A 13,342-nucleotide genomic window follows, 5' to 3' on the forward strand; every position below is an offset into this window, starting at 1 on the left:
TTTTCAGCTGTGCTATAATAATTGCAAAAGGGTTTTCTATTGCTCAATTAGCCTTTTAAAATGATCAACTTGGATAAGCTAACACAACGTGCAATTGGGACACAGGAGTTATGTTTTCTGATAATGGGCGTCTACGCCTATGTAGATATTCCATTAAAAATCAGCCGTTTCCATCTACAATAGTCATTTACAACATTAACAATGTCTACACTCAATTCAATGTTATTTTAATGGACAAAAAATGTGCTTTTCTTTCAAAAACAAGGACATTTCTAAGTGACCCCAAACTTTTGAATGGTAGTGTATTTTATTATTTTTTAAACTTCATTGTTGTTTAGCAGCTTGTATTTATGCATTTCGCTGTTGTATTCGGCGCGTGTGACTAATACAATTTGATTTTAGCTCTTTGTGAGGGAAGAGGTGTGACAGACCGGCCTGTCTCATCTCGTGCTTTTGGGCTGGGGAGTATTTTCCTCTGTGCCCAGCCTAACGGGAGGCAGGGGAGTATTTTCCTCTGTGCCCAGCCTAACGGGAGGCAGGAGCCAGAGGACGGGTAGTGATGAGTGTGGAGATGAGGGTACATCTGCCTGCAAGACAGATGGATGAGTCCACACTGTCAAGATGCTGATTGGTTTCACACAGATATCATTAACTGACTGCTATTTATCCAGTTAGCCTGTTTAGACTGACAAATGAAAGGACCCTGCTAGAGATGGCATGCTTACAGTCTGCACCAGGGTGAGGCCCCATTTACTGTAACCACAGCCCAGACCTGGAGACATGGGACCATTGATAACCACCTGTCTGGCTGATTGAATGCACAAATATAGATTTTATCTCCTCCACTCGACATTTGCAAATCCCATTGTTATGACTGACTTAAGATGACTGTTTTAAGGTATTTTCAGCCCTAATATTAAAACAGACAGCAATGTTTTACTATTCTATTTTCCAACTCCTTTCACCTCCCCTTACTCCTCTCTCTATTCACACTTGTTCTGTTTATTTTTTCTCATCCTTTGTACTGAAACACCTTATTATAACATACATACTGCACTGTACACGCATGCAGACACATACAGCGTACCTGGATGGTGGTCATCCCCATGTCCAGTCCCACGAGTATGCACCCGTCCTGTAGCTGAGCTATCTGGGGGTCCTCCACCTTCAGGAAGTCCCACACCAGCCCAGTGATGTCCATCTGCCAATCACTGCCCAGCATGAAGGTCAGCTGACCACGGGGGTCGGCAGCTTCGGCCACGAAGTGTGTCAACACTCGAACCATGGCATTCTGGTACTGTAACGTGCAGCTCCTTCCTCTCCGGTCTTCATCATCCTCATCATCACTGTCCAGTGCAGACCTGCCATTACAAACAAAGCCAGTCATTTAACATGAGAAACTAACCCCAACACTGGACAAGTCTAACATGAACATCTCTAACACCCACCCACTGATAGCAAATTCTGTTCAGGACGCTATAGGCAACCAATCATCTTCTCAAAGAAGGAAGTGTGTCTCAATGAGAATATTTATTGCAGTGTGAAAACAAGGCTTACAAGGTTACACTGTTGCTTTTGTAAAGTTGCTTTTAAACAAATAACTATGTCATACATACACAGCACACCTTTAGTAAGATAAATATCAGTGTTTGCTTTGTAGAAGTAATTCTGCCACAGCAGCACTGGTGTCACAAGCAGTGGGACAGGACAGGCGTGCCTCTGATAAACACCAGTGCTTTGTCAACAGTGTGCATCACAGCACTGCAAAAAGTTACATCTAAGCAAGCCTAAATATCTTATATTGAGTGATCATTTTTGAAATCTTACCAAAATAAGCAAATAATTTTGCTTATTTTAATCTTAAATGGAAACTCCAACAATGTTAAACCTCATTTTCTTGATCTCCAGCACAATACCAGTGTCTACATTTGTGAAAACAGCATATTTCTACGTTTTGTAAAACAAATAAAAAGTTGCAAAGTTCTACCCGATCTTCAAAAGTTAAAACAGTGATTTTCAAACACCAGGATTCGCGGTGACGTGGGGAACAAAAAATATATTATTCTCACTCTGGCTAGAAACTCGTTGCAGGTTTTTCAAAATCACCGTTTTCTTACTTTTAATCCTACCCTGTGAGCATTTTGTAGGACCTTATCTTTCTAACCACAGATCATAGGAATGTGCCGTTTCCATATACAGGGCTGTGAAAATGTATTGTCCTCCTTTCAAATGTTCTCTACTTTTGCATATTTTTTATATTGAACATTATCAGAGCTTCAACCAAAACCTAATATTAGATAAAGGGAACCTGAGTGAACAAATAACAGAACAATGACATACTTATTTCATTTATTTCATAATCAAAGTTATGCAATACCCAATGCCCCTGTGTGAAAAAGTATTTGCCCCCTTACACTCAATAACTGGTTATGCCACCTTTCGCAGCAATAACTCCAAACAAATGCTTCCAGTAGTTGTTGATCAGTCTCTCACATCGCTGTGCAGGAATATTGGCCCACTCTTCCATGCAGAACTGCTTTATCTCAGCGACATTTGTGGGTTTTCAAGCATGAACTGTCACAACATCTCAATTAGGTCTGGACTTTGACTAGGCCATTCCAAAACTCAAAATGTGTTGCTTTTTAGCCATATTCACGTAGACTTGATTGTACAGAGCAGAATTCATGGTTCCTTCTATTGAGACAAGTTGTCCAGTTCCTGAGAACGCAAAGCATCCCCAAACCATCACACAACCACCACCACACGTTCTTACTGTGGAATGCAGTGTTTGGTTTGCGCCAGGCATAATGGGACCCATGTCATCCAAAAAGACTGTCAGGCCATCCATCTGTGAGCTGAAGATGAAGCTCGGCTGGGTCATGCAGCAAGACAGTGATCCAAAACACACAATCAGGTCTACATGAAAATGGTTTAAAAGCCATTTTGTAAATATATTTGACCTTAAATTGTCTTTAAAAAAAATGTAAGTGAATTATCACTTATGTAAGTTTTGGTTTAGATTACATAAGATATTAAGGCTTTCTTTAATTTCATTTTTAATTTCATTTTTTAATTTCATCATAGGCCTCACCTATCCTGCTGCCTCATCATCTCACGTCTGGCAATAAACACACACACCTACAAGGTTTGATATCATAATGGGAGAGAAAAGAGTGAAAGTTAATCTCTTGAAATGTAATTCTTGTGATTATCCTCTCTCATTGTATTTTTTCCTGTCCGACACCGTTAATAGGTATCCCTCGATGTGTGGCAGAATGGGGTCTGGCAATGAAGAGTGAAGACGCTAGCTAAGCTGGTTAGAGATCAGCCTTAAGGCTCAGCATTTCCACTGACAAGATAAGAAGGATTTCAGAACGAGGGTTATTTTGACAAGTACTCACAGCAATTAATTAGTCTTCAGTAAAACATAATACAACAAGTAAAGTGAATAAAGAATTGAAAATGCCTGTCTGCGTTTATTACACTGCGGTGGGACATTTCCAACTTAACTGTAATATGGAATATGCCTCGAGGTGTCGATTCAGCAGATACCAGATTACATTTGGACCTGGCAAAATGTGGAAGCTATACCATCCACTAGGGGCAACATGAGTGCTTTTTACCATCTAGTAGGTTTGCCATCTAGTAGGTTTTGCTAGGGTGTTGTGGATGGGCGTTTAAGCCGCTGGCTGGTTCAGAGGGTCACGTGCAAGGCACTCATTTTAGTTTTTTGGTTTAAAGCCTTTCCCAAAACCTTAACCCTTAACCACTCAGAATGAATGCCTAAACTTAAGTTTAACCCCATCACTAACCTTAACCCTAAACTTAACCATTCGAAATTCATGCCTAAACGTAAGTTTTTGTTTAACTTTTGCTGAGTTTGGCTGACAGCTAAGATATGCCACTAAGGCGTAATTAGAACGTCAAGCCATGGCATAATTCTATGACAACTAATATACAGCACCACATGGCGTAATTCTGTTGCTGCAGTTACGCCACGGGTTGGCGTTTTATTTGGAGATTGGGTTGGGGTTTAGCTGATCTAGTTTACAAATACTGTAGTGAGAGTCTTCCCTTGACATGTCCTTTACAGCAGAGCTCCCAGCTCCTATAGGCCAGGGTATGGATAGTGGACAGGTACAGTCCAGGGGGATTATTCCAAGTATGGGTAGAGGGAGAGGATGTGATTGGGGCAGAGTGAGAGAATGTGATTGGGAAAGAGTGAGGGCATGTGATTGGAAACCGAGTGAGAGCATGTGATTGGGGCAGAGTGAGAGAATGTGAAATGGCAGAGTGAGTGCATGTGATTGGGGCAGAGAGAGCAAATGTGTTTGGGACAGAATGAGCAGAGGTCCTGTGTGCATTATGTGTGCATTATCAGTTGATGGCTCCCAATCCCTATTGCTAGTATTTAACTCCTGACATAAATCTAATCTGCAGGAAGGCATGGTGCAGCGATCTCCAATCTAATCTGAGATTAAAGGCCCAGTGCAGTCAAAAACATGATTTCCTGGGTTTTATATACATTTCCACACTATGTGGTTGTAATGATACTGTGAAATTGTGAAATTTATGATAATGCCCTTTTAGTGTAAGAGTTGGTTGAGAAGACTGCCATACATTTCACCCTATTTTTGTGGGATGGAGTTTTGGCATTCCACGGGGACATCACCGTGCGGTAAATTAATCTAATAGACGAATACGAAGAGTCCAAACTTCTCTGCCAATAACAGCAAATATTCAGTTTTCCCCTCCCCATTCAGACCACTCCCAGACAGTTGCAAAGGAAGAAATAGGGACTCTAATGGGGAAAGGATCGGGAACAGGTGTGGGAAGACTAAATGATTGATTAGGGGAATAGGAACAGCTGGGAGCAGGAACGGAACAATAGAGAGAAGAGAGAGCGAGAGAGTGAGAGAGGGAGGGAGAGAGAAGGGATAGAAAGAGGGAACGAACCTAATAAGACCAGCAGGGGAAACGAACAGAAGGGAAAGCATAATGACAAGAAAATCTTGAAAGAACCCAACTCCTCTCCTTAAAGTAAAAAACAAAAAAAAAGGAAACTAGGGTACTACTCTAAAAAAAAAAATGAGACACGGGTAGAGAACTGAAAACTTTAGAGCAAACAGGACCAAACAGGCCAGGAGATAAATTGCCCATTGCTGAAAAGCTATTTTGTTTATTTTTGACCATTTTAATTGAAAACAATCACTATAACCAGGTCTCCATTCAACCTTTTTATGCCAGTAAAGTACATGTTCGAAAAAAAATGTCACGGCAGGCCTGATGGAAACAGCACATTTTTTGGTAAACTTTTGAAACGTCGAACAAATAAAATACACGAGACAAGGTGGGATATTTCTGTGTTGGTAAAATTCATTATGGGAGAAATGGCAGTATATTTGCAAATGTATAAAAAAAACAGAAATATCACATTTATATAAGTATTCAGACCCTTTACTCAGTACTTTATTGAAGCACCATTGGCAGCGATTACAGCCTCGAGTCTTCTTAGGTATGATGCGACAAGCTTGGCACATCTGTATTTGGGGAGTTTCTCACAATCTTCTCTGCAGATCCTCTCAAGCTCTGTCAGGTTGGATGGGGGAGCTTCGCTGCACAGCTATTTTCAGGTCTCTCCAGAGATGTTCAATCGGGTTCAAGTCCAGGGCTTTGGCTTGGCCACTCAAGAACATTTGGAGACTTGTCCCGAAGCCACTCCTGCATTGTCTTGGCTGTGTGCTTAGGGTTGCTGTCCTATTGGAAGGTGAACCTTTGTCCCAGTCCGAGGTCCTGAGCACTCTGTAGCAGGTTTTCATCAAGGATCTCTCTGTACCAGTGTTTCCTCTGTGTTCATTTAAGTGTTGCGCTACACCACGACAGAATCATTCCCACCACACCAAAAGAAACATAGTTTCAATAAAGTTCTGTAAATCACATTTACCTTACTTGGTAAATAGATAATCTCAAGAAAGTGACCAGTGTTCGATACAGACCCTCTGCGGCACGAAACACAATTCACTTGAATCACTTCAGAATGCACCTGCACGAGAAACGGTACACCAGGAACCAGTGCCGAGTGACCAGTGGCTTAATACATAAACTCTGCGGTGCAAAACACAATTCACGTCAATCACCTCAGAATGCTCCTGTGTGAGAAACTGCAAGAAAGGTATGTTAGCTTGTTTGTTGGACTAACGTTAGCTAGCCAACTAGTCGAAGACACTTGGACCTTTTATCTATATTTTCAGTGGAAAAACTCCCCCATAAAGAAAATTACAATTAAAAACAGGTTCAGCCCCTAGTTTGACCGTGATCTGGCAGACTTACTTCACCTCAAGAATTTAATTTAGCGAAACGCTCGGCACACACACTCAGGCTGACTGGTTCTCGTTCAGGCAAATGAGAAATAAGTGCACTTAGGCTATCCGGAAGGCCAAAGTTAGATACTTTAAGGAGCATTTCTCTCTCTATGGGTCAAACCCCAAGAAGTTATGGAAAACGGTTAAAAACCTAGAGAATAAACCCTCCTCCTCACAGCTGCCCATGTCCCTTATAGTTGATGATGTGGTTGTTACTGAAAAGAAGCACATGGCTGAGTTTTTTAAATCACCACTTCATTAAGTCGGGATTCCTATTTGACTCAGCCATGCCTTCTTGCCCATCCATCATTTCCTCATCTCCCACCCCATTCTAATGTGACTAGCCCTGATGCTCCTCCCTCTTTTTCCCCTGCCCCGCTACAAAGTTTCTCCCTGCAGGCAGTCACTGAGTCCGAGGTGCTAAAGGAGCTCCTTAAACTTGACCCCAAAAAAACATCTGGGTCAGATGGTTAGGACCCTTTCTTCTTTAAGGTTGCAGCCCCTATCATCACCAAGCCTATCTCTGACCTCTTTAACCTCTCTACTCTCTGGGAAGGTTCCCCTTGCTTGGAGGGCCGCCATGGTGCGTCCTTTATTTAAAAGGGGGAGATCAAGCTGATCCTGACTGTTATAGGCCAATTTCTATGTTGCCCTGTTTATAGAAATTGTCGGAAAAACTTGTCAATAATCAACTCACTGGCTTTATTGATGTCTATAGTATTCTCCCTGGTATGAAATCTGTTTTTCTGCTCAGGTTATGGATGTGTCACTGCAACCTTAAAGGTCTTAAATGATGTCACAATTGTCCTTGATTCTAAGCAATGTTGTGCTGTTATTTTTATTGACTTGGCCAAAGCTTTTGATACGGTAGACCATCCCATTCTTGTGGGCCGGCTAAGGAGTATTGGTGTCTCTGAGGGTTCTTTGGCCTGGTTGGCTAACTACCTCTCTCAAAGTGTACAGTGTATAAAGTCAGAACATCTGCTGTCTCAGCCACTTCCTAAACGCTCTACAACAAAGCTTTCTTAGTGTACAACAGGCTTTCTCCGCCCTTAACCTTGTTCGGAACATCACGAAAACATAGGTGATGTGGTTTGGAAGAAGAATGCCCCTCTCCCCACCAGTGTGATTACTACCTCTGAGGATTTTGAGCTTGAGGTAGTCACTCATCACTGTATACCCGTCGCAAGACCCACTGGTTGATGCTTATTTATGAAACCCTTTTAAGCCTCACTCTCCCCTATCTGAGATAGCTACTGCAGCCCTCATCCTCCACATACAAATCAAATCAAATGTATTTATATAGCCCTCCGTACATCAGCTGATATCTCAAAGTGCTGTACAGAAACCCAGCCTAAAACCCCAAACAGCAAGCAATGCAGGTGTTGAAGCACATTGGCAAGGAAAAACTCCCTAGAAAGGCCAAAACCTAGGAAGAAACCTAGAGAGGAACCAGGCTATGAGGGGTGTTCTGCCACCCGTTCTGCCATTCACAAAGGTCCCCAAAGCACACACATACCTGGGTCGCTCGTCTTTTCAGTTCGCTGCAGCTAGTGACTGAGTGTTTTTTTGGAGCTCGTTCCAAACTGGACAGTTTTATCTCCATCTCTTCATTCAAAGAATCAATCATGGACACTTTTACTGACAGTTATGGCTGCTTCGCGTGATGTATTGTTGTCTCTACCTTCTTGCCCTTTGTGATGTTGACTATGCCCAATAATGTTTATACCATGTTTTGTGCTGCTACCATTTGTTCTGCTGCCATGTTGTGTTGCTACCATGTTGTTGTCATGTTGTGTTGCTACCATGCTGTGTTGTCATGTGTTTCTGCTATGCTATGTTGTTGTTTAAGGTCTCTATTTATGCAGGGTTGTGGTGTCCTATAAATATATATATTTATCCCAACCCCCGTCCCCACCACAGGAGGCCTTTTACCTTTTGGTCAATAAAGGTTAAATTAATTAATTAATTAAATAAACTAGTTAACTACATAAGCTAGCTATAACCTAAAAAATTAGCTATCCAATATCCTTGAGTATGTTGATGATAGGAACATGGTTAACTAATGTTACTAGTCTAGCAAGTTCGCTAGTTACTTAGTTTGGAACTGTATCAAGTGCAAGCAAGATAGCTCCATTTACCGGTCTTCGATTTTCTTATTTTCTCAGAATAGTTTATTGAAATATTTCCAGCCACAGCAGCGAACAAGAAAGGGAGAGCAGTGACAAGAGTGTCAGGTAATGTTAACTTAAGCTAGCTAGTGTCAAATCAGCCTGAATGAAATTAAACTTTCATTCGTTAGTTAACTCTTTAAAAGCTTAAGCTATCGGTTTTATAAATGTGATCGATGCTTGGCTGCTGTTTGACAAGCAAAAATAATCTTGCTCTTTTGTCCATAATAATCTTATCATGTAGGCTATACCCACACTGTATATGCAAGAGCACATGTGCCACTACTAGAGTGGGCACGTACGCTATATAACGCAAACATTTTTGTGACAAAACCATCAGTAGAATTCATTTGCACATTGGAATTTATCCGCAAAAGTTATTTTTATGTGCACTATGTCATCATGCACAGCCTGTTATCCACAAGTTAATTTGATGATCTCTGGTGGAAAAATATGCATATTGTTTTTATACAAATATTGGAATATTCGCATGAAAATCGGTCGCCAATTGGGTGGAAACCTAGCTAATAACTGCTTACTTGTTTCCCAGAATGATTTGATATTGAGATTAAAAACGACTGCATTGGACCTTTAATCTAACAGGTAAATCCAACTCGGAGAACAACCTACATCTGAAATAAATTTTTCTCTCTCCTTTATTCACTCTCATTCCCAGATTGAGCTTCGGAAGAAATATTTGTATCATGCTGATTTTCCACTGCCCCGTGGATTCTGTTAGGTAATTGTTTTGGCATATTGCTGCATGTTGTTTTTCTATTACAAAGACCAAATGAAGGTCATTTGAGGAGAAATGGACAGAACTGCAGCTGCATTTTCTCTTCCAAGAAAATCTATAGCTTTTATGGTCTACATTTCTGAACAGCATTCAAGTGCGGGTGCACAATGTAATGTCAAAGGAGGCCAGTTAGTGTCATTGTTTTGGCAAGATCAGCACTTTTTTTCCCCACACAAGCGCTTACAGTGGGAAGATAATGTATGTGGCAGCAAAACAGCCCCAAACCATGATGCTCCCTCCACCACACTTTACAGTTGGGATGAGGTTTTGATGTTGGTGTGCTGTGCCTTTTTTCTCCACACATAGTGTTGTGTGTTCCTTCCAAACAACACAACTTTAGTTTCATCTGTCCTCAGAATATTTTGCCAGTAGATCTGTGGAACATCCAGGTGCTCTTTTGCGACTTCAGATGTGCAGCATTGTTGTTTTTTTGGACAGCAGTGGTTTCTTCCATTGTGTCCTCCCATGAACACCATTCTTGTTTAGTGTTTTACGTATTGTAGACCCGTCAACAGAGATGTTAGCATCTTCCGGAGATTTAGCTGACACTCTAGGATTCTTCTTAACCTCATTGAGCATTCTGCGCTGTGCTCTTGCAGTCATCTTTAGTGGACAGCCACTCCTAGGGAGAGTAGCAAAAGCGCTGAAATTTCTGCATTTATAGACAATTTGTCTTACCGTGGACGGACTTTTAGAGATAATTTTGTAACCCTTACCAGCTTTATGCAAGGCAACAATTCTTAATCTTTGGTCTTCTGAGATCTCTTTTGTTCGAGGCATAGTACACATCAGGCAATGCTTCTTGTGAATAGCAAACTAAAATTTTGTGACTGTTTTTTATGGGGCAAGGCAGCTCTAACCAAAATCTCCAGTCTCGTCTTATTGATTCAACTCCAGGTTAGTTGACTCCTGACTCCAATTAGCGTTTGGAGAAGTCATTAGCCTAGGGGTTCACATAATTTTTCCAACCTACACTGTGAATATTTAAATTACGTATTTAATATAGACAAGAAAAATACAATAATTTGTGTGTTATTAGTTTACGTTTGTCTATTGTTGTGACTTAGATGAAGATCAGATCAAATTTATGCAGAAACCCAGATAATTCCAAAGGGTTCACATACTTTTTGTATATTATTAGAAACATGCAGATGTTCTAAAAACAGAACATAAGAAGCACTTCCCAAATGCAACCTGTAACAAAGGAAACACAGCCATGATAAGAAAAGCATCATGACATGTTGCACATCCCTCACAGAGAGCACACTTGTGTCCCTGAGCGAGGGGAATTAATTAATGAGCCTGCTTGTAAACGGTTATCTTGGAGGGGGCTGGGTGGGGGTGGGGAGGAGCAAACCTTGCAAATGAAACACTGAACCTACCGTTGTGGTAAGCACCCCACTCCCAAGGCCTGGACACTGTCGCCAGGGCCGGCTCCAGGCATAAGCGACATGTGCGGTCACTTAGGGCCCCCGCGTCTCAACTTACTATTGAGAGTTAGAATAGTAAAATACACCAGGTGCAATTTCAATATTCGGTTGTACATCAGCAGTTTTTCTCTTGTTATGTCAGTCACTTAATTAGTTGACAATTAGCCGTGTACATTTTTTGATTGGTAGTTAGTCTAGCCAGCTATTTAAACTTCTAGTAATCATGGCCAAATACTGACCAGGCACGCAGGGTGCATGCACAGGGGTCTTGACTTCCAGGGGGCTGCCATTGATTTTGTCAGTCAGTCTCACTCAGATATCATATTAACATGGCATAATTTGTAGAATTGTAGGAATTTAGCTTTAAAGGCCCCCAACAGAGGACAATTCCACCCCTATTTCGATGTAATGCCTGTTCTATAGCGTTAAGTCTTGTTTAGGTTCCACCTTCGAAGAAGGATGCAGGCTTCTAATACATATTCAGGAATTGGGGGTGGGAACGTTGTGGGGCTGTCAGTGCAGCTAGCTAGCATTATCAAGCTAGCAATCTGTTACACCGTATTCCAAAGATTAGCCAGCTGGCTAAGCTATGGCTGGTTCTGGAGATGGATTTGTCACAGGTATTTAGGGAAAACTTTGCCACAGATGGATAGGAAAAAACTTTGCCACAGATGGATAGGAAAAAACTTTGACATCTATTGTTATCTCCAAAGTTTTGGCATGTTCCATTCGGCCGCGAATCCGCCATTGATATAGAAAGAATAAGATGAAGCTCTGGTAATATGGATAGCCTAACTATTGAAAGGTTTGGACTAGAGATGCGCCATGTTCTTTACATTACATTCTAATGAACACTGTGAAAACTTTGGTAGGCTACTGGCAGGCTATTCGGCTAAATTAAATTTAAAACTAAAACATTCCTCTCCACCGTCAAGAAAAGAGGCCACTAAAATGTTTTGCCACTACGTGGCGGGCCCCCCAACCAGAAGCTAGAGCCGGCCCTGACTGTCATTCCCCCTCCCTCTCTCTTTCTCTCTCTTTGTCTCTCCTCTCTCTTTCTTTCTCTCTCTCCCCCGTGTCTGTGTGGAACACTTGGCAGCCTATCAGACGGAGGCAGGTCCCTTCTGTTGGTATTGTGGCTCTGAGTGGCCCCCTGCTCTGTGGACGGGTGCTGGTGCCCACTCTTGTCACCAGTCACGCTGCTACTTTGCAAGGTCACGCCTGTTATTCCCTGATAAACAAAGACGGCCTGTCTCCCAGAGGTCTGTCGGCAGCCAAGCCAGGATGGACACATTCTCATCAACAACAACAGAAATGGGCTGTCCCAACACACATTTGGAAAACGACATCACACATAACACAACAAGCCCCCACAAATCCAGTGACAGTGACACATGTTGTTGTTTTGGCTCTGTACTCTAGCACTTTGGATTTGAAATGATACAATGGCTACGAGGTTCAAGTGCAGACTGTCAGCTTTAATGTGAGGGTATTTTTATCCATATCGGGTAAACAAGTTCCACAGACATGTGATTAACAGAAATGGAATAATGTGTCCCTGAACAAAGGGGGGGTCAAAATCAAAAGTAACAGTATCCGGTGTGGCCATCAGCTGTGCATCTCCTCCTCATGGACTGCACCAGATTTGCCAGTTCTTGCTGTGACATGTTACCCCACTCTTCCACCAAGGCACCTGCAAGTTCTCTGACATTTCTGAGGGGAATGGCCCTGACCCTCACCCTTCGATCCAACAGGTCCCAGACGTGCTCAATGGGATTGAGATCTGGGCTCTTCGCTGGCCATGGCAGAACACTGACATTCCTGTCTTGCAGGAAATCATGCACAGAATGAGTAGTATGGCTGGTGGCATTGTCATGCTGGAGGGTCATGTCAGCATGAGCCTGCAGGAAGGGTACCACATGAGGGAGGAGGATGTCTTCCCTGTAATGCACAGCATTGAGATTGCCTGCAATGACAACAAGCTCAGTCCGATGATGCTGTGACACACCGCCCCAGACCATGACGGACCCTTCACCTCCAAATCAATCCTGCTCCAGAGTACAGGCCTCGGTGTAACGCTCATTCCTTCGACGATAAACGCAAATCCAACCATCAACCCTGGTGAGACAAAACCGCGACTCGTCAGTGAAGAGAACTTTTTGCCAGTCTGGTCCAGCAATGGTGGGTTTGTACCGTCTGTAAGCTGTTCGTGTCTTAACGACCAGTGCATGTTCATTAATTGTTTATGGTTCATTGAACAAGCATGGGAAACAGTGTTTAAACCCTTTACAATGAAGATCTGTGAAGTTATTTGGATTTGTACGAATTATCTTTCAAAAACAGGGTCCTGGAAAAAGGGACGTTTCTTTTTTTGCGTAGTTTATGTCTATTAAAGTAGTCAAAAGTGTATTATTTTGCCCCATATTCCTAGCACTCAATGATTACATTAAACTTGTGATGCAGTGTTGGATGCATTTGCTGTTTGTTTTGGTTGTGTTTCAGATTACTTTGTGGCCAATATAAATGAATGGTAAATAATGTATTGTGTCATTTTGGAGTCATCTTTATTGTTAATAATAATAG

General features: G+C 42.0%; 1 protein-coding gene across 1 annotated transcript in view; it reads right to left on the reverse strand.

The window, feature by feature from the left end:
* The window catches only part of si:dkeyp-14d3.1 (transmembrane protein 132C), a 223,403-nt gene that overhangs the window by 8,975 nt on the left and 201,086 nt on the right, over positions 1 to 13,342 (reverse strand). The window contains exon 7 of the mRNA XM_046350552.1: positions 1,088 to 1,361. Coding sequence (XP_046206508.1) covers positions 1,088 to 1,361 — 274 coding nt within the window. The remainder of the gene's footprint in view (positions 1 to 1,087; positions 1,362 to 13,342) is intronic.

Source organism: Oncorhynchus gorbuscha, linkage group LG05, assembly GCF_021184085.1.
Source record: "Oncorhynchus gorbuscha isolate QuinsamMale2020 ecotype Even-year linkage group LG05, OgorEven_v1.0, whole genome shotgun sequence".
In the NCBI taxonomy this organism is placed as follows: domain Eukaryota; kingdom Metazoa; phylum Chordata; class Actinopteri; order Salmoniformes; family Salmonidae; genus Oncorhynchus; species Oncorhynchus gorbuscha.